The 20,706-nt window shown below is 38.5% G+C and overlaps 1 protein-coding gene across 6 annotated transcripts in view; it reads right to left on the bottom strand.

Moving 5' to 3' along the window:
• Nucleotides 1-20,455, bottom strand: part of LOC129455810 (zinc finger MYM-type protein 4) — a 28,060-nt gene extending 7,605 nt beyond the window's left edge. Inside the window, exons 1-19 of one of the 6 annotated variants that reach the window (XM_073858276.1) lie at nt 20,438-20,455; nt 20,053-20,232; nt 12,600-12,732; nt 10,448-10,861; nt 9,900-9,949; nt 9,666-9,794; nt 7,735-7,810; nt 7,290-7,497; nt 7,070-7,199; nt 6,748-6,963; nt 6,514-6,667; nt 6,299-6,438; nt 5,988-6,206; nt 4,412-4,558; nt 4,128-4,307; nt 613-769; nt 381-512; nt 244-302; nt 46-160 (exon numbers count right to left, since the gene is read on the bottom strand). In XM_073858276.1, the coding sequence (XP_073714377.1) occupies nt 46-160; nt 244-302; nt 381-512; nt 613-769; nt 4,128-4,307; nt 4,412-4,558; nt 5,988-6,206; nt 6,299-6,438; nt 6,514-6,667; nt 6,748-6,963; nt 7,070-7,199; nt 7,290-7,497; nt 7,735-7,810; nt 9,666-9,794; nt 9,900-9,949; nt 10,448-10,861; nt 12,600-12,732; nt 20,053-20,232; nt 20,438-20,440 (2,842 nt within the window). In that variant the 5' untranslated portion in view covers nt 20,441-20,455. The other 5 variants (XM_073858270.1, XM_073858275.1, XM_073858274.1 and 2 more) reach the window with 5 other exon arrangements.
• Between the last annotated feature and the right edge of the window lie 251 nt (nt 20,456-20,706).

The following is a 20,706-nucleotide window of genomic DNA, read 5'->3' as shown; positions in this document are numbered from 1 at the left end:
CAATCCTGTGCAATACCAAAAAATCAAACAAAAGCTGTTTAGTACCACTTTGCGTCTCAGCATCACGGGTGTTGGGTTTACATGACGCTGCTTTGTTCTTGCGCTTTTGGATTCGGGGTGGCGGGGCAGAAGTCCTCACTGTGCATTTCTGTTTATTGACCTGAGGAAACAGATTTATAGTTGTATGAAACGATCAGTAGCTGATTTGTAATTTCAATGTCTTAGGACAACAAATATATTTACATTTTTTGCTGGAAAACTCTCATCGTCTGAAACCTCTACAGTAATGGATGGAACAGAGTCTGAAAAGAGACAGAATGTGTGTAATTTTAGCAAGATATTATTCACTTATTATACATAATGTTTCTGAGGTTAGTCACCATCTAAATCTGTGCTTCCCAAGACATCTGGCTGTCCATTGGCTGTATCCGAGAGTAATCTAACATTGGCAGAAATGGGTGTCCTGGCCTCTTTGATGCCCTTATGAACTGCAGAGGATGCTAAGGTTGCACCTGTGAAAACATTTGTGGCTTCCTAAGAAAGACATTTTTGACAACAAATGCTCCTGTTTGCTGTTATAAAGACATGCACTGAATTTACATGAGGACATACCTCGTGCAGGCAGCGATTTCCTTTCAGCTTTAGTGACGCCCTGCAGACTGCAGAAGAACATCAGACAGCGCAGGCAGCAGAAATGTTTCATCTCACCCAGCCATTTTACAGTTTCAGTCATCTTCTTGGCCTGCCTGCACATTGCACACTTCATTTCCTGTTAGAATTAGGCAGCATAAATACTTAATATTAGATGAAGCCACACCCTCTTTATAATATGAAAGGTGTGATGCACGTCAGAACTATGAAGAGCCATGTACTAAAAGTCTTCACGAGTCCACTTAGATCCAAAAACCTGAGATCCGATCCAAGACCACAGCAGGTTCGGGTTTAAAAGTTTCACATGTGCCTCAGACACGATTTAGGTATATTTGCGGCAGAGTAATTTAAAATAAATGTGATTTGCCGAATGGACCCGAGAAGACCCAAACTCTCTCATGTAAGGGCATTATTAAGTGCTTTCCAACCCACCCCTTTGTTTACCAAGCGTGCTTGCGACATTGGGGCTGTTTACACTTGGTATTAAGATGTGTTTTCATCGATCGGATCACAAGTGGACGAGAGAGACACATTACGTTTACACCTGGTATTTAAATCCGTCTCTTTTGTCCACTTTCGACCGCTTCTGTGCTGAATACTATCATGAGGGGGTGGTCTGTGAGACGGTGGGCGAGTCTCTCTGCTGTCATTCAAACCCGAGCGGGAGTAATTATGAGTTTATATGGACGCAAACTAATATTATGTTGGAGTGCACTGCTTGTTTAGCAAGTAAACATACTGCACAGTGTTTTGTACATGATCATGTAAGAGCTTTCTTTGAATTTTCAGCGCAATTTATGAAATAGGATCGCGCAACTTTCACACGCTTTCAAAACGAAACTGCGGAGATCAGCCGCTTAGTTTTATCAATGAAAGGCTAAAAATAGCGCTGTTCACCGAATGTTCACGCCAGAAGTCAAAAAAGACGTAAAACTTGTGTTTAATACCTCAGATTAGATAAATGGGCGGAGAGAAGGCGGTCGCGTGTGGCTGTTCGAACGCATTCAACCACATGTGTGTTCCGCAACTCCAAAGCGTTCCGATCGAAAGTGGTTTCGACCACCTCTGGATGTGGTTGAAAGTGGTCGAAAGTGGACGATCTCAAAACGTTTTGAACACCGTTTACACCTGGCATTAACGTCGTCCACTTGTGATCCGATCGACGAAAACACATGTTAATACCAAGTGTAAACAGCCTCATTGTGTGGCTAGCGGAAGGTTAATTTTCTTGAGCCAGACCTGTCAATCAGTTTTAAATGTACACTGTGGTGACCTTGGTGTTGTCTTCAGAAAACAAATGAAAATAAATGGAGCAGTGGTCCAAATTGGTGGCGAGGACACTAGGGCTGTGTATCGCCAACAATTTCACGATACGATACGTATCCCGATACAAGGGTCCCGAATACGATGCGCATCACGATACAAGACTATTTTGAATTACATTTTTTGTTCAGAATTTAGTAACATTATTATTATTATTATTATTATTATTATCTGTTTATTGTACATTGAATAAGCAGTGTTGTAACAGTTGTGTTTTTTGCCATTCATTTATTAGCTTTTGGGGTAACATAGAAATGCTTAAAATCCCAGAGTTAGTACTTATGTTTTTTTAAAAGCAGTTTTACAAAGATAGTGCCTTACTCTATGCATTATATTTGTCTCTAACTTAATAATTCTATGAATATATCTATAAACATGCAGTCAGAGTTAATACTATTTAGTAGAAATCAGATTATTAATGTCAAGGAGCTCTGTGTCTCTTCTCTAGACGTACAGTTTTCACATGCAAATCTGTGTCGTATTTCTTCTCTAATGCATTAGTACTGTTTTATAAGAGAGTGTCTAATAAAGCCCTTTGCAGTAGTATAGGCTAAGACATCAGCGTTTTCATACTGAACTCATTGATTTTAAATACGTGCATGCGCGGGAGAGAGAGGGAGAGAGAGAGCCCGGCTCACGTGCGCCAGCGAGACAGACACGCAAAGTGAAAGTCTACCCCGCAACCTTTAACTCTACGTACTCCACGGGACACATGCGTCCGTTCCATATGGATCACGGATCAACAGCGATTCGTCACGTTATTTTCAAAAGTGCTTCTGAATCGATACGGAAGGTGCTGTATCGATGCGCGCATCGTCAGGTGTCCATGACGATGTATCGTCGTATCGATATTTTGAACACAGCACTAGAGGACACCGGGGTATGTTTCTGTCTGACTAGTCCTTCCAGAATTTTTTTTTTTTTTTTTTTAAAGTGATGGAGTATGCGGGATATTTATGCAATGAAATACCGGGAACTTGCCAAAATTGCAAAAACTGTTTGCACATTGCAAAAAAAATTTTTCAATAAAAAATTGCCTCCAGTAAAAATATCAAAAAATCTTAAATTAAGATGCTTTTTCTTGATGAGCAAAACGACCCAAGAAAATAATTCTAGTTTTTAGACCAAAAATATCAAATTTAAGTGATTTTGTGCATAAAACAAACAAAACAAATCTGCCAATAGGGGAGAGCAAAAAATCTTGAACATTTTTCTTAAACATTAAACTCAAGGAAAATTCAAGAAAAAATAGCTTACCCCATTGGCAGATTTGTTTTGCTTGTTTTATGCACAAAACCACTTAAATGTGATATTTTTGGTCTAAAAACTAGACTTATTTTCTTGTGTCATTTTGCTCTTTAAGAAAAGACATCTTAATTTAAGAATTTTTAGATATTTTTACTGAAAACAAGACGAAAATACTAAGAATTTTTTTTCTTGAAAATCTTTTTTTGTAGCACAGCTTTTCATTGATGTTCACATTGCGCAATTACATCACTTCCTAACATTCCCACGACAACAGGGGACATGGCTGCGCGCGTGTGATGTAAATGCAACATTATTCAACTTTCTGCTAAGATATATATGACTTTTTGCTACGAAAATGCGGAGATTATGATATCATGCAAGCCCTGCATGTTTTGCGAGCAGAAATCTGCAATTTATGCGGTGAAAGTGCGGCGTATATAAAAAATGCGTCACCCACATAAATATGCGGACTTCGGCTGATTATGCAATGAATCACGCGATCGCATAATCGCGCTTTTCTGGAGGGACTGTCTGACTGGTACAAGCAGGCTGCTGACTGCACACGTTGATGTGCTTACTTTCAGGTCCAGTCGGGTAAAAAGTCGGACTCTGGTCTAATTTTGTCGGGTTTTTCCTCGGGTTGGGTCTTTCTTAAAAATAAAAAAAAGTGTATGCAAGTCGAGTTTGGGTAAAAAGCGATTCGGGTCGAGTACAAAAAAGGTTTTATTTGTGATTGTGTGTTTTACTAATATAGATTTTATTGTTGTTTTGCTTTGTTCCCTGTACAGCACTGCGGACAACTTTTTTGTATTAATTTGTGCTTTAGAAATACATTTCTTTGGAACCATGAAGACCTCTACCATGTACCGCAGCCGATGTTTTCAAACGATGCAAGATAACATTACCTGACGGACCATAGAGGTGTATTTCATCAAGCATTGCTTTCCGCAAAACTCCTCCTCCTTATCTTTAAAAACCCCGGTCACTAGATTCTTAGAGGCAGCGTCACAGTAAAAGCAGTCACGACAGTGTTTCATCCCCCAGTCCTTCACCAGGTTTTCCTCAAAGAGTAACTTGCATTTCTGTACAGACAAAAAACCCAAACAATTCTGTATGAATCTACTTAACAAGCATCTGGAGGAGTAAAAAAGAGACAAATAAAATTATTATGTTCAAAGCACTTACTCTGCCCGCAGAAAGTTCGGTCAACTTTGTTTATCCTTTTCACAATTTTCACAGCTTTAACGTTCTTGCAGTATTCGCAGCGAGCTGTGATTTTGTTTGCTTTTTCAAACTCCTTGACACAAGTGTTGTGACAGAAAATGTACATTTTTTTCTCGAAAGATTGAATAAATATGCTCTGTAAGTTCCTGAGCTCGTGTGTACAGGTTAAAAAAAGTTCACATTTAGGAATTTACATAATGAACAGATTTAAATGACTGAAATAAGTGATTTGGGGGGAAACAGTTAATATGCTAACATTGTTCAAACAGCTGAAGTGTTTAAAGCTGCAATCCAAACATTTGATTCTCTATTGCCATTTCAGTTTGAAACATTATATAAAGATGAGTGAATCAGGGTAAAGGTGGGCGATAAACTGGTAGACATGATTAACCAGTAGAAATGTGTCAACCGGTAGAGATTTTGGACTATCGTCTCTATCGAGGATACGCACCCATGTCACACTCCTGTGCGCGTGGTCACAAAAACAAAGTTTGTACACTTATTGAAGCACCGCAATTTTTAAACAAGTTATTTTAAGCAATTGAAACACAAACAACCGATCTATAGACGATTTCATCATACGCACGTGCGCTGACGCGATACACATATGGATCCAAACTTTACTTCCGGTTTCGTTTTTTTAATGGTCTGACTAGTTGCTAAACCGATCTCTTGAACAAATGCCTTGTCGAAAATAACAAATGTTTTGGTTTCCTAGGTAATCTATGTGTTGTTTTTTGCTTGTTATATACATAAACTAGGTTCAAAGAACTTTGTTGTTATTTATTTTTAGTGGAGTTTACCGGAAGTTACTTGCGGACCACGACAGCCGGTTGTTTATGTTGTTACTGCTGAAACCGTCTATATGCGTGCGGTTTTCTGTGTGTGAGAAGCGCGCAAGTCGCGCAACCGCTGCTCATTAAGCTCGTGCACATTTTTCCCACTTTATTGGCCTTAAATACATATTAGGCGTCAAAATTCCCGTCTTTGCAAGTATCCCATAAACCATTTAGGGGTTAAGAGAAAGTGAACAGCTAAAAGAGAAAGCGCATGTGTAACATAGGGTCCGGTCTTAAAGGGGAAGTTACCTAATTTTGCTTCTGTATGTCACTCATGTTTATCAAACAGCATTAAGAGAAAATCTCACTGCTCTTGACTAAATCACTTTTCTACCTTAAATAAAAAATATAAATACATACATCCATAATTTTTTATTATCATTCCTTTATCATTGACTGTTTATCTTCAAAGAGCTGAGTTTTGTTTGTTTTTATCTTCTTTTTATGCTTGTATAAGGTTTTTGTGAACATTATGAATATTTCTATGGTATTAAAGATTTTATTAACAGAAAAACCTTATTAAAACACAAAAAAAACTCTACCGTGATAAATATCGGTATTAGCTATAAAAGGAATCCTATTGAGATTTTGGTCATATTGCCCACCCCTAAATCAGGGTATGGTAAAAAAAAAACTTTTTGTAGAAAAGTTACAGATTGCAGCTTTAAATATCTCATTGATATGTCTAGTAAACAAAAGCACCTCGAAATCCAAAAGCTGTGGCTTGTGGATGAATGACAGCAGACATTGAGCACAAGGGAGTCTGGTGACCGAATTATCCGGTCTACTAGAGGAGCCGTTCTTCACTGATGAGCTGGACTCGGCAGGGGCAGGTTTGGGGGCAGGTGGGGTCAGGGTAGGTGCGCTTTTTCTTGTTGAGGCATTTGTTTCTTTGCAAGATTTTGACTTGTTTAACGATGTCTAAACCAAAGCAAAACAAAGTAACTAATAATCACCATTATATTATGAGAAAGCATTTTAAATCAGATAGATCACACCGAACTGAACTCTACCTGATGACACACTACACAGGAAAAGGAGCAGAAGTTCTGAACGGTTCCATCACACAAGGCTTGATGATACTGCGGTTCTGCAATTATCTTGCAGTTTTTGCATTCCACGGCAGCGTCTGTAAGTCCCAGATTTCCCACATCTTAATTCAAAAATAACTTTGATGGTTCATAAAAATGAGTTCAACAACATCTGTGTGTGAATGTGGTTGTGTTACCTGAAGAAGTGGCCGTTTGGACTTTTTTACTCGCCACGGCACAGGACGCAGAGCAGAAAAACTCTTTGACGCCCTCCAAATTCAGAGTGTTCACCATTTCTGCAGCCGGGCGCGTGGTACTACACATCTTGCAGGCGACACTTTGGAGACGCCTCTACATGTGAAGCAGTTTATTTGTTTTTTGTTGAAAAGCAAATAACACCTTTAGTGTAATATTATTTGCAAAGATATTACCTTTCTGTAGACTGTGAGGCAATTTTGGGTGCAGAACTTGAAAGCATTGCCCTCTACCAACAGCGTGGGACACGAACCATTGGTGTTATTGCAGTACCCACCGCAGTTCATACAGGAGCTCATAGTCAGATTATTGGAAGAGCGAAACTTGTTAAAACAGCTGTCGCTGCACAGCTTAAGGATGGAGCCCTTGTACGTCACCTCGTGAACATGAATCTAAAAGAAATGACATATAGATCTTATAGGCAGCCACATATCTGAAACTGATAAACAACTAAATCGAGCATTCTGACAAAGCACACGTACAGTAAATGTCACTTACCACACCTGTCCTCTGACACACGCTGCACCTGAAGTTAAAAGCATTAATGCATGTCTGACTGCAGAATTCCTTTACACTTCCTGACGCATCCACTGGGGCAAAAAGCACATCCTTCGGGTCCGAAATCTCTCTGTAGGAAGTACAACGTTTAGTGTTGGCTAACCATGGGCTTTACAGTTTGTTCAGGGAGTTGAATTACAGGATGTTTTCTTAGGCTTACTTTAGGCAGTGGTGACATGTTTTCTTCTTGACCACAATAGCAGAGGTGACGCAGAGACACTGAAGTGAGCAGTAGATTTTAGGAGAGCCTCTGCGCTGGAAGACCGTCTGTCCTTTCAGTATGATTTTTTTACAGCCTGCACATGACAGACCAACGGGCTTGAAAGGGTTTTTTCTGGGAATGGAGACTGTGGCAGTGGCTAAAGCTCCTGTGGCATTAAGAAGATAACAATATGACCTTCAAGAAGGAACAGTGCACTTGTAATGCTGTACAGAATATTTGCAAATATTGTGTGCAATGTGAGTGTAATGCAAGATTTTTGAATGATCTCACAATATAGGTAAGAAATTATCCACAAAAATCTTAAACAAAGTCAGTGGTGGGTGATTTAGGCTAAACAACTAAAGGAGACAAATAAGAGAAATAAGCCCTAGATTGATCATACCAACAGATGAGGCTTTTCTTCTCAGAGACAATGCCGCATGGATATTCATCTCATCATTAGGCGTCTTGTTAAAGTCCTGTATGTAAGGGTATGTAAGCAAAGAAGAGACATGGGATGGTTTTGCCAGGTGTGTGTTTTTATTTTTATCAAAGTTGAAATGTTTGATCCATTACCGCTCCAAAATAAGCATAAAACGCATGTTAACAGTCAAACGTGCAACCACGTGTTCAAAATGTGTTAAGCTAGGTGTTAAAGGGACACTCCACTTTTTAAAAAATATGCTTATATGCTCCCCTAGAGTTAAACAGTTTTCTTACTGTTTTGGAATCCATTCATCTGATCTCCGGGTCTGGCGCCAGCACTTCTAGCATAGCTTAGCATAATCCATTGATCCTGATCAGACCACCAGCATCACGCCTAAAAATATCCAAAGACTTTCAATATTTTTCCCATTTAAAACTTGACTCTTCTGTAGCAATGATATTACGCAGCAGCCGAAAGTAGTCCCCTTGGTAACTTTTAATAGCCGGGGATTATTTTCGGGCACTACGTAATATAATTTTCGCCTCCTGCATCCATGTTACAGCAGCAAAGTCCTTGATTTTTACGCCAGAATGAGAGTATAGTTCCTAGCCATAGTCTCGCGTAGCCAGACCTTCCCGCCCACGAGCTATTTGACCGACATGTCAAACAACCAATCACAGTTTGTTTCGTCTAGCGTCACGTTTCGGACTCCCCACAATAATGAGCCGGCTGGCAACAAGTCATTTATTGAAATTACCAGCCGCAACCGATTAGCATCTAAATAAACAACATTACTCACCATAGAACAACATTGTGCACTTCATCAACAGCCACACCACACCAATGAGACGCTCCCGTTAAACATCTGTTTGAAGCATATCTCTCCACTTTTTAACACATACAAGCAATTCAGGAGAACCGAACTTTTTGACTCCACTAACTGCCTCAAGCAAAACTCCTGGACGTCTTTATGCTGCGAACTTTGCATCCTTTTGAGAATCCAATGTTTAGCTGATCATGATAACTGCTCATTATTATCCACGTGAACACAACCGATTCTCTTCCTCAATGGAACGTCAGAGCTTTGTTTTCCAAGGACCGAAACTAATCACGACACTTGCGTCTCCTGGAAATCCGGTTTATTTTAACCAATCAAAGACGACTTTGACATTCTCCAGAAAAGTGTATGAAAAACATCAGACGTTTAGCCAACAGTTTGTGGGCGTGGCGTCTGAGACTATCCTAGCCATATCGGACTAGAAAATAGTAACTTTTAATTTTCCGTCTGTCTTAGTACACGCTGTAACTACAGAAGAGTCAAGTTTTAAATAGGAAAAATTTCTAAACTCTATGGTTATTTTTTTAGGTGCAATGCTAATGGTCTAATCAGATTCAATGGATTATGCTAAGCTATGCTAAAAGTGGTAGCGCCAGAACCGGAGATCAGCTGAATGGATTCTGTTTAACTCTGGGGAGCCAAAAATGAGCATATTGAAAAAAAAGTGGAGTGTCCCTTTAAATGAACGGTTTGTTAAATGTGCGAACTATTATCAGGTAAACAATGTAAGGAATAGTCCACCCGAAAATGAAAATTATGTCATCATTCACTCACCCTCATGTTGTTAAAAACCTGTATAGATGTCTTTATTCTGCTGAACACGAAGGAATATTGTAATAAAACAGGAAACAGAAGCACCATTGACTTCTATAGTAGGAAAAATACTACTATGGAAGTCAATAGTGCTCAAAACGATTTGGTTACAAACATTGCTCAAAATATTTTTCTTTGTGTTTTGCAAAACAAAGAAATGAATACAGTTTGTAACAACATGAGGGTGAGTAAATGATGACAAAATTTTCATTTTTGGGTTAACTATCTCTTTAACACAATATCACCTTTATATTACCTTTTTCTTAATTTTTCGCACTGGAGTCTTAGGAGCCTTCCGACACTCATCATCTATTGGTTCATCCTTGATCTTCACAGGTGGATCACTGGCAGGCTTTCTCTTGAGTTTTAATGCTGGCTGTGTTTGCTGGATCAAAAAGGGAAAGGGGAGGTTGATTGCCCCATTGATGAACAAATGCCTGCTGAAACAAACAATATAGACCTAAAGGTAAAACACAGACAATGTGCTCACCGTTCCAGATGAGTTCTTCCCGTCCTTGTCATCATTGTCTGTCAGTGTTTCTATTAAACAGGAAAGGATGCAAGACATATTTAAGTAATAAATACAGCACAAACAAACAAGCAGTATAAGATAATATATATCAACATATAGTTATGGGGAGGCCCTCAATAAAATCTCACAACTAGCAGGACTGTGTAGCGTGGCACTGAAATAAAAAAAAACCAAAGTGATCAACAAAACGTCTTTCACTCATTGTGAGGTGTCCCAAGATGTAGATCAGGGGTACCCAAACCCGCTCCTAGTTTGTCAGTGTCCTGCAGAGTTTAACCCTTATCAAACACACCTAAAGCAGATAATTAATGTCTTATTACGCATAATAGAAATTTCCAGGCATGTGCGATGAGGCAAGATGAAGCTAAACTCTGCTGGACACCGGCCCACCAGGATCGAGTTTGGGTACTCCTGATGTAGATGAAGACAGCTTTTATTTGCTTGTAACCTTATGTTGTGCCTGGTTAAAACATTGTACTAAAATGAAATCATCAGTGTGAACCTACCTGCATTTTGTGGCTCATCCACCTCTATCCTGCCACTGTACTCTCCAGCGTAGTCGTCATCATCAATCGGCATTTCGTTCGTGAAGTCCTCGACTTTAGCGATCACAAGCTCTTCTGAACACTCTGCTGTATCATCTGCGTTTATCTCAGTCTCCTCATTCATTTCTTGATCTGTTTCTTTGTCCTTTCCTGGCCCACTTGCCATATCTTTGAGTTTATCTTGATGTAGTCTTGAATCTACATCCTCCTGCTTCATCTCCTTCTGGAGCTTCAAGTGATACCCTTGCATGAGGCTGTCTTGAGGGTCTGACTCCTTCATCCCTGACTCGGTGGAGTCCTCACTGTCCAAAGAAAAACCTGCTGCAGAACCCAGAGGTGATATGGTCTCTGTAGATTGAGAGGCAGACATCCATCCTGAATGAAAAGAACAAATCAATAGTAAAACTTGTAGGCAACTTTTTAAACACACACAAAAAGCCTGATAACATGACAGATGGCAATGGTGGCTAAGGATATCTTGATATTACAGGACAGGAAATTTTTCCTGTAATATACTTCTAATAATAATGAATTACCACATCTACCAAGTTGAATTTTTTTTAGAGATGAACTGGAAATTAATTATTGTAAAACATTTTGTGAGACGGACCTGGTGTCACCCTCTTTGGAGTAAGCATTTAGAAGTTAAAGGTGCAGTGTGTACATTTTAGCGACATCTAGGGGTAAGGTTGCGAATTGCAACCAACAGCTCAGTCCACTGCTGACCACTCACTTTTGAAACACACAGAGAGGCTACGGTAGCCGCCACCGGACAAACATGTCATCGTCGGAGACAACTTGGTAAAAAAAGTTGTCCGTTAAGGGCTTCTGTAGAAACATGGCGGCCCAAAATGGCGACTTCCATGTAAGGGGACCCTCGGTGTATGTAGATAAAAACGTCTCAATCTAAGGTAATAAACGCATAACGGTTCATTGTGAAAGATCTTTATACACCCCTGATAATATATTTTTACACACTGCACCTTTAATAGTTTAGACTAGTCGACTAAACGGTACAGCAGCTGCTAGAGACTGGGGATGTGCAAGACTAGTCAACTAAATGGTACGGCAGCTGCTAGACAATAGGGATGTGCGGAATAGTCGACTAAACCAGTTCTTCCAAAACCTGGTCCTCGAGGACCCCCTCCCAAAAAGTTTTAGATGTCTCCTTATTTAACACACCAGATTTAACTTATCCGCTTGTTAGGGAGACATGTTTGCCATTTTGGAAGGAGGCCGAGGTGTTTTAAACAAGGAAACATCTAAAACTTTTCTGAAGGGGGTCCTTGATGACCAGGGGTGCGTTCCATTCCAGTTTTAGACACGCACTCGCGAACTTCCCTAAACACTTCCTCTTGGGGGAATCCCTGTCGCCATTTTGAAGTGCGTTCCACTTCGTCAAGTGGACGAGGGAAGTTTGTATGGACAGACCCTCGCTCCTCGATTTTGACAGAGGGAGCGAGTCTACTTCATATGTACACTTCATGCAGCTCCATATCCCATAATGCAACACGATTGTGACGTCACTTCAGCAACTCGCGCTCTGCACAGTTCAAATGATGGAGGGGCGGTCTCCACTTTCCATGTGATCAAGGGCTTAGGGCGATCCATTTAAACCTACTTCAGGTGTTTCAGCAGTAATGGGCACTCGTACAAAGTAAGAAATGACGTACATCCGAGTGAACGAGACTGAAGGAAGTTAGCGAGGGAAGGTCATAAAAAAACGAACTGGAACGCAGGGCAGGAATGGGAAGCATAGGGCTAAATGGTACAGCTGCTAAAACACTTGTCGACTACACAAAAAAATTATATTGTTTAAATAACTGTCATTTAAATTTTGATTAAAAACATAATTTTAAAGTAATACATTAAAGTGAAATATTTTAAATATATAAATTATTTTTTAAAAGTGTATCTGAGCGGTAACAAAATAACGAAATGAACGAAATTTTAGATCTTGCGTGCGTTTTCTTTATTTTCAGTAGTGCAGTCAAAAATAATACAGATAAGAATGCTTGTAAACATCTGTAGACATATGAAAGCAGCACTTGGTGGCAGTATAAAAAAAGTGTATGTGCCAAACATAGAGAGACAGATCAATATGGTGACATACCGTATTGTTGTAGAACGGCTCCTGAACTCACAGTAACATAACCAAAATCCCTTTGGTCTTCTGGAGAAGCAATATAATCCATGCTGACATCACATTGCTCTTCATTTTGTAGTTCAGTGTCTGCTGGTCGAACCTATATACCAGGAAATATAATAGTGAGTTAGTTTTAACAGATAAAGGCATGATAGTGACGTAATGGCAAAAGTGCAGTTTATTAAATACATAGCAAGACACTGCCAATCATTCCAAATACTTTCTGATAAAGTATATAATATTGTATTATATGAGCTCCAGGGATGTCACCACCTGCCACAATGGACAGTCCACGCTGAGCTACTAAAAATGTTGCGTGCACCCTCACAAAAAATTAACTATGGTATTTGTTGTAAAACCACAAACAACCACAAAATTACCATCCTTTTACTAGATGATCCATAGTTTGTAGTATGGTAACACAACTAATAAGCAATCTGCCAAAAATTGGTTACTCTGACTATAGTTAAACCATGGATAATTTTCATTTCATCTTATAGCCTATTCATAATCACTTTGAAAGCCTGTTATGTTTCATTTTTGGGTGAACTATGATTTATTCACCCTCAAGCCATCCTCGATGTGATTATCTTTATCAGACAAACACAATCAGAGTTATATTAGAAAATGATGGCTATTCCAAGCTTTATAATGGTAGTAAATGGTGCTTGATTTGAAACCGAAAAAAGTCCATCCATCCTTCACATAAGTAATCCAAATGGCTTCAGAGGGGTTGATAAAGGCATTCTGAGGGCAATCAATGCGATTTTGTAATAAAAATATCTTACAAACTAAAACAATTCGTTTGAGGCATTTGACGCACGTTCACGAGACAGTGAACGTTTATGTAACGTATTAATTTGTTAATATTTGTCTAATTTGTACAGGCATACACATACATATTTATTATATATATATTAGGCATCACGTGTGAATTTTTTCAACAAATAATCTTATACAAGCTTTATACAGCATGCTAATAAATGTGTTAGTGATTTTTATTTTTAGACTACATTACTATAACACTATGGAATATCATCATCAAAACAATAAAATACATTGTAACATTTAAATAAAAATGAAATACTAATATAAACAATTGTTTAACAACTTTACAATCCAGACTAACGTTACAGTATATACACCATGCAGTATTCAATACTGTAACGTTACCTGATTTGGCTGAAACAGCAGCACAGGTACAGGCACAGCAGACGATTTTAGAAGTCGTCTTGGCTTTCCCTTCTTTGGCTCGTAATCATCGGAGCTGAAATGTTCACTGCACAGCCTGGATGTCTCGATTTTTTTCCATGGTGTATTTAGATCCCAACCAATAGCGAGAAGCCATAACTCCAATCGCTCCGGATCATTTACAGGAAATGTGTGGAATGTTAACGGTGTATCTCCCTCGGATGTCCGCGCACGTAATCTTAACACTTTACTTAAGTTTAAGCATCCCGGGTAGACGCAAGAGCGAACCATTTTAAGCTAAATAAAGATCAGCCAGTATAGCTAAACAACTCACTTTGCGCAGATTTGTTCTTCTTTTAATGGAGAGTAGCACAAACCTGATGTTAAGGTGCATTATCGCCATCTACTGTACAGAATGTAAACCAGAGTTTGTTTTCCACAAAAAATCTAGTTTTTTATCAGTCCTGTTCTTTTTAAATAATGAATCAAACTCTATAACCCATAAGTGTTTATATTTTAAGGTTAAGTCTTCGACTCCCTGGTAATTTTTAAATACTGATTTTTTTCTTGCAAAAATCGCATTGATCAGAAGGCCTTTATTTAACCCCCTGAAAACTTAGAGAGATTACTTCGTAGATTACTTCTCTCAATGATGAATGGACTTTTGGGGCTTAGTTATGTAAAATCACTTTTAGTACATGTAACACAGCATATATGTGCATTTTTAAGAATGAAATATATTTAAATACAACCTTTTGTACATTGCCATTCCATTTCTAAAGTAATGACACAAAAAAGCATAATTTGCCATAATTCCACTTATTTAGCTGGTCAAAAATGTTACTTACAATAATTTGGGAGCGTACTGGACGCTAATATGTCCAAGGTTTTGAGGTATTTGTCTGCTTTTAAACAGATTCTGGACATGTGACCACTTTAAGTTTATTATGAGCATCTGTAAACTGTCTAGTGCAGTGGTGCCTGAAGAAGTGGGTACTCTTTAATTTATGTATAATAAACAGTGAAATGTAAAACTAGTCTTGCATATTTCGTTAACTCCAAAATAGGTCAGTGCTGTCACTTAACATTTGCTGCTAGACTTCTTAGCGTAAGGATTATTACGAAATTTATATTGATAATTTATGTATAAAATTTAGAAGCGAGTATAGCTACTCCGTATACACTGCACTAAACCACTGGTCTAGTCGTAGTATCTGGACCAGAGTCGTCTGGTTGTACTGGTGTTGAATGTGGAACATCAGCAAAAAATACACTTGCCCCCTGAACACTCAGCTCTGCTTCATTCTGTGTTGCTATGGGCACTTAATTTTCATGAGACGAATGCTAAAGAAACAGTACAGTTTGATTCGTTTTTTAAATAATAGAAGACATTTCTAATAAATATAAATTCACATGTAATGAAACACAGTGACAAAAAAAGCACTAATAATGCATTGAAAAAAACATGCATGACCTCTTCTTTCTTTAAAAACGTTATGGGCACAGCCGACGCTTTCAGAAAACGACGCCGTCCTTGCTCGGAGTGGTGGAAATCATCCTCAAAAAAGTGATCGCTGCACACTCTTTTATCTGTCAGAGAATGTACCGATGTGTTGATATCCATATGTAGCGCGATGAACCACAGCTTCAGTCTCTCAGGATTGTGTGTTGGAAATCTGTGAGAACTCCGGTTGCTCCGGATACCTAGCGGAAGTAATCCTTTTCTTTTCAACAGATTGCCACATCCAGGGTAGGCACACGTACGTACCATTTTAACAATAAACGGTCACAAAGACATTTATTCGCGTTTTTTAACACACAACTTCTGACGATCCTTCTTCTTTAGATTGTATGGCGGGTTGCGAAACGACTTCATATGTGCATACCGCCACCTAGTGTTTTGAGTGTGAAGAGAATATACTCAATGCACCCCTTAATCATATTATACCCAGTATTCCTAATAATATTTCTCACATTTATTTGTATTTCTGTTTTTTAGACAGTCATTTAGTAAGATGGTTATTGTAAATTCCTGATTCCCTAATGCTTGTAATTCCTCCTTAAAACTCCACGATTATCTTTCATATGCCTTACATATCTTCAAGATATGCTTTACAGTCTCCTCCATTAAACAGGCATCACATAATCCTGTGTTATGTTTCCCTATCATGTGTAAGGTGTGGTTTAGATTCAATGACCTGGGGGGTATTGCACAAATGTAGAATTCAGAAAGCCAGGGTAACAGAAAAGGGCCAGCTTGACCTAGTTGGATCAGCACATCCTGGCTTAGTCTGTTGCACGTTTGTTGAGCCAGGATGAGAATGTGCAGCTTTGTCAAACCAGGTGTAGCTAGCTAGGACAAGTGCACGTTCATGGCATTCTTAGAAAGACCAAAGGATCGAACACAGAATCACTGATGCAAAAATGGATACATTCATCATGAAGAGTAACTGCGAGCACTTAAAGGAGACATTTCACAAGACATTTATATGTCAAATAAAATGTTGGTGTCCTCAGAGAACGTATGTGAAGTTTTAGCTCAGAATATATAGATAATATATTATAACGTTTAAATTGCCACTTTGTATGTGTGAGCAAAAATGTGCTGTTTTTGGGGGTGTGTCCTTTTAAAATCAAATGAGCTGATCTGCACTAAATGGCAGTGCCGTGGTTGGATAATGCAGATTAAGGGGCGGTTTACTGCCCTTCTGACATCACAAGGGGAGCACTATTTCAATTACCTATTTTTTCCACATACTTGCAGAGAATGGTTTACCAAAACTAAGTTACTGGGTTGATCTTTTTCACATTGTCTATGTTGATAGAAGTACTGGGGACCCAATTATAGCACTTAAACATGAAAAACTCAGATTTTCGTGATATGTCCCCTTTAACTGCTATGCACATCTACAGTGTGTATCTATTTAGTTTAGTTTATCTGTCTATTTAATCCATCTACTCTTATCTACACTGTATTCCAAGTTATTATGCATGTCACATACTGTATCTTTAAAGATTTCAGTAATAAAAACATTCAGGTTTTAAAGAACTAGCTTTATCTTTTTAGCTAACACGGTATCAATCTCAGCCAGGTTTATTCATTAGTTTGCAGGATGTTCTTAGTTAAAGGGAAAGTTGTTCCACATTATTAAGCAAGTTGTAGTTCTCATATACAATATAAAACTGATCTTTCAAAAAGACAAAAAAAATGTGCATTATCTTAAAAAATATATTTTTCCTCTAACAATTCATATTTTGTAAACGGAAACAGAAATCATTGAATTATTATAAGATTTATGTGTGATTCACAGTACAGGATATGACCATATGAAGGATTTTTTAAAGAAAATATTAGGCAAAGGCAAAAGTAAAAATGCCACTGTAAAAAAAGGCAACAGTAAAAACATGCTGGTGTCTCTACCAAGAACCCCTCAAAATGGGATCCTTCAGTGCATAAAGCCAAACTAAAGCATCCAAAAATACAACATTTGCTGTGAGCTCAGAATACTTGGAGTTTTCAAACAGTTTTATTCACTGACATGCCATAATACACTGAATAGTAGAGATGAATGTCATTCTGGATTGTTTGTGAATAGCCACCATGTTTAATCAAGACTGTAACATTAAGGATAGGTGGCAGACTGGAATATTGGGAAGTAAGATGGCAGGTCCCTTTAGGTTCCCTGCGGGTGTCAACATGACATCTGTGAGATATGTAATTCCTAAAAGATAGTTTTTCACTATGGGATATGAATGGAATCATGCCTTCTGAAACTAATTTACTTTCATGCAGGATAATACAAAATCCCTGCTGCAAAGTCTGCAAAAAGCACCATAGACTAGTTTAAAACAATACTAGCATCTCCAAGTTAAATAAACAAAGAAATGATGCATAGACTTACAAGTTTAATGAATAGGAGAGTTAAAGTCATGTCAAAAATATGTTCATATATTATTCTGTAACTTGGGTTAAATACATTATTTGATTTACATTGTGTTTGGGTTTTTTTGTTGAAAAAAGTATCTGTCCATGCAGCACATTTGACAGATATTTTGCATAAAAATAATTTGGAAAGCATAATTTGCATATTTTTCAAAGTATAAAAGTGTCTTTTGACATTTTTATTTCATTTTATAACATCCATACTGTCATAACTGTAGAGGGTAAAATACAATTTGTAAACTTACTGACTGTATTGTAAAAAAAATGGCATGTGCATAATAAGTTAAAATCTATCCATCCATCTCATTAATATCTAGGATTGACAGATAAGTCACTATCCTGGTTGTTAGCCTGCTCTGGAGCAAGCTAGCTGCAAAGAGTAAATATCCATACATAGTAACTTAATGTAGATTCATTTAGGGTTAGGGTTGTTTTTGTGCAATACCCATCTGTTCGTAGACATGTAAAAATAACTTATTCTCTTCTGCTTAAAATGTGAATTATTTTGCTCTTATTTATGGTTCTTTGAATCTTGTAATAATAGTGCCAAACATAAGTCCCAATCTCTCTGCTTCTTATTGCATTGCATGTTTTTAAAATAAAATGTGTTCCTTCTAATGTGAAATATTTATGCTTGGTTCATTTATCTTTAAGGATTATTTGGCTATTTTGTCAGCCTCCTCATGACCTTGAAGACCCACTGGAAGTCTTACACCAAGTAGCTCAAATAGCAGCGCCCACAGATTTACCTCAAAAAGAAGGAGGATATGTTGTGATATGATTTGTATAGTCACAGCATGTACAAATAACAAGGTCATATGAGACACAACCAACCATTTAACCATATACATACTGGGAACTATATTCTCAGAAAGCGAAGCACTGCTACCCGGGCGGAGTTATTAGCGCGACACTTGAAAAGCACTGTTGTTACTTCCGTCAACAAAACCAACGTGGCTATCTAGTAGAGGCGAATGTGACTGGTTATCATGGCTAACTTTGAGGAATTGTCAGAGGATTTTTACTTGGCATCAAACCAAGAGGTGAAGGCTACAGTCCCGAGTTACCTCGTTTGTTCCAGTGGCGATAGAGCGCGTTCGTGACGACATACTAATAACTAACATTACATAGAGCCCGGGAACAACTGCAATAGTAGCGACCACCCTATTCATGCAAGTGTGTCGCTTACGTTATATAATGGCACTGTTACAGTAGACTAGTCATCTATTCTAAAAACATAACGGAACACTTACCGCAGCCGCTCCACTTTGTCCTCTCTGTACTATCAATGATGGGATGGCCGTATCCTTCAGCACACGCTTCTTTGTTCGTATTTTTAGAAAATAGTCGTCCTCAGTGAAATGTTCTGAGCAAACCCGATGGCCCTTGATGGTGGCTACAGGTGTGTGTGGGTCTATGTCCAGAGCAAGTAGCCATTGATTCATAAGTTCGGCGTTTTTGGTTGGAATTCTATGAAACATCATGGTACTATTACCTGGTCTCCTCTGTTTATTATTACAACTCTTTACTATACAGTAAACACCCATGATTGTAATGCATTTACTATCTAGCAATTGCCGACTCTACTACTCCAACTCTGAACGAACTCTCTGCTCCTCCTCACCACACCACGGGACGACTTCTCGGGTGTTGCGAGCAAACCACTCCGCCCAAGTAGCAGCGCAGGAAAATAGCTCCCAGCATGTATACGGTTAAAAGATGTCTGTGTCTCATATAACCTTGTTATTTGTACACACGGTGACTATAGAAATCACACATATAAATAGGAAAATGTTGGCGTTATTTTGTCACTTACTGGGAGAAGTATGCTAGCTGGAACCATTTACTTCCAGTCTTTGTGCTAAGCTAGCGGTGTGTGCGTCAGACAGTACGGGACGCACGGAGATGAAAAGGGTATGTATGGACTTATCTTACTTTTTTGTTGTTTCTTGTGACATTTATTAGTTTCTATTTGGTATTGTTATTCTTCACACAACAAGTCTTTGTGTTTATTAAATGATGTGTATGTACAATACGGAACAAATGGAGTATTGCATTTATTTCAAACGGGACCATAGACTGTACAAAGTACGGGGCGCATTATTTCTCCATTAACGGGACAGGTGGCACCCTATCTATCTTTAATAGAGGGAAATATTCGGGGTTCCTGCTGAAATTCCCAGCTCGGTGCCCGGCCTCCAGCATGCCAAAATTATTTATCTGATTAATGCGAACTGTTGAAATGGTCAGTGAGTCAACATCATATTAAAGTATAGTAATACATACCTCATTTCGCTGCACAACATACATAGGAACAGCTGATGCTTTCAGAACTCGTCTGATCTTTCCCTTGTCTGGTACGTAATCCTCAGGAGCAAAATGTTCGCTGCACAACCTCGAGTTAAAGATTTTTTGGAGGGGTGTATTTACATCCCAGTTAAGAGCGAGCAGCCACAGATTCAATCGCTGACGATCATGTAAAGGAAATTTGTGAAATATTAATTTTCCATCTCCCGTTGATGTCAACGCACGTAATCGTATGACTTTGTTTAAATTATGGCATCCCGGATAGGCACAGGTACGCACCATTTTAAAACGCATACAATTTACAGTACAGCCAAAATAATAGACACCCCAGCTGTAAACGAAATAACAGTTAAGCCTTTCTCACCATAGAAACTTCTTCTTCATGTTAAGTTTATTGACGGTCGGCAAGCCTGCTTTGCGCATTACTGTCACCTACTGAACTGGAGTGTGGAAGAAAAATATGTATACTTTTTTGTCCAAAAGTACATAAGGTATCCATTTAATGCTGTATGACAATCAGATTCTTCTCAATCCCCTTTTCATCATTCATTCTTCCCTGTGATGTATTTATAGATGCTATCTCCTCATCCCACCTATTTAAAGATTCAATTACAGCTTTAAAGGGATAGTTCA

This window comes from Misgurnus anguillicaudatus, chromosome 20 (genome assembly GCF_027580225.2).
Source record: "Misgurnus anguillicaudatus chromosome 20, ASM2758022v2, whole genome shotgun sequence".
NCBI lineage: Eukaryota > Metazoa > Chordata > Actinopteri > Cypriniformes > Cobitidae > Misgurnus > Misgurnus anguillicaudatus.
The sequence above is the reverse complement of the archived record's forward strand: the minus strand, read 5'-3'. Positions and strand labels throughout refer to the sequence as shown.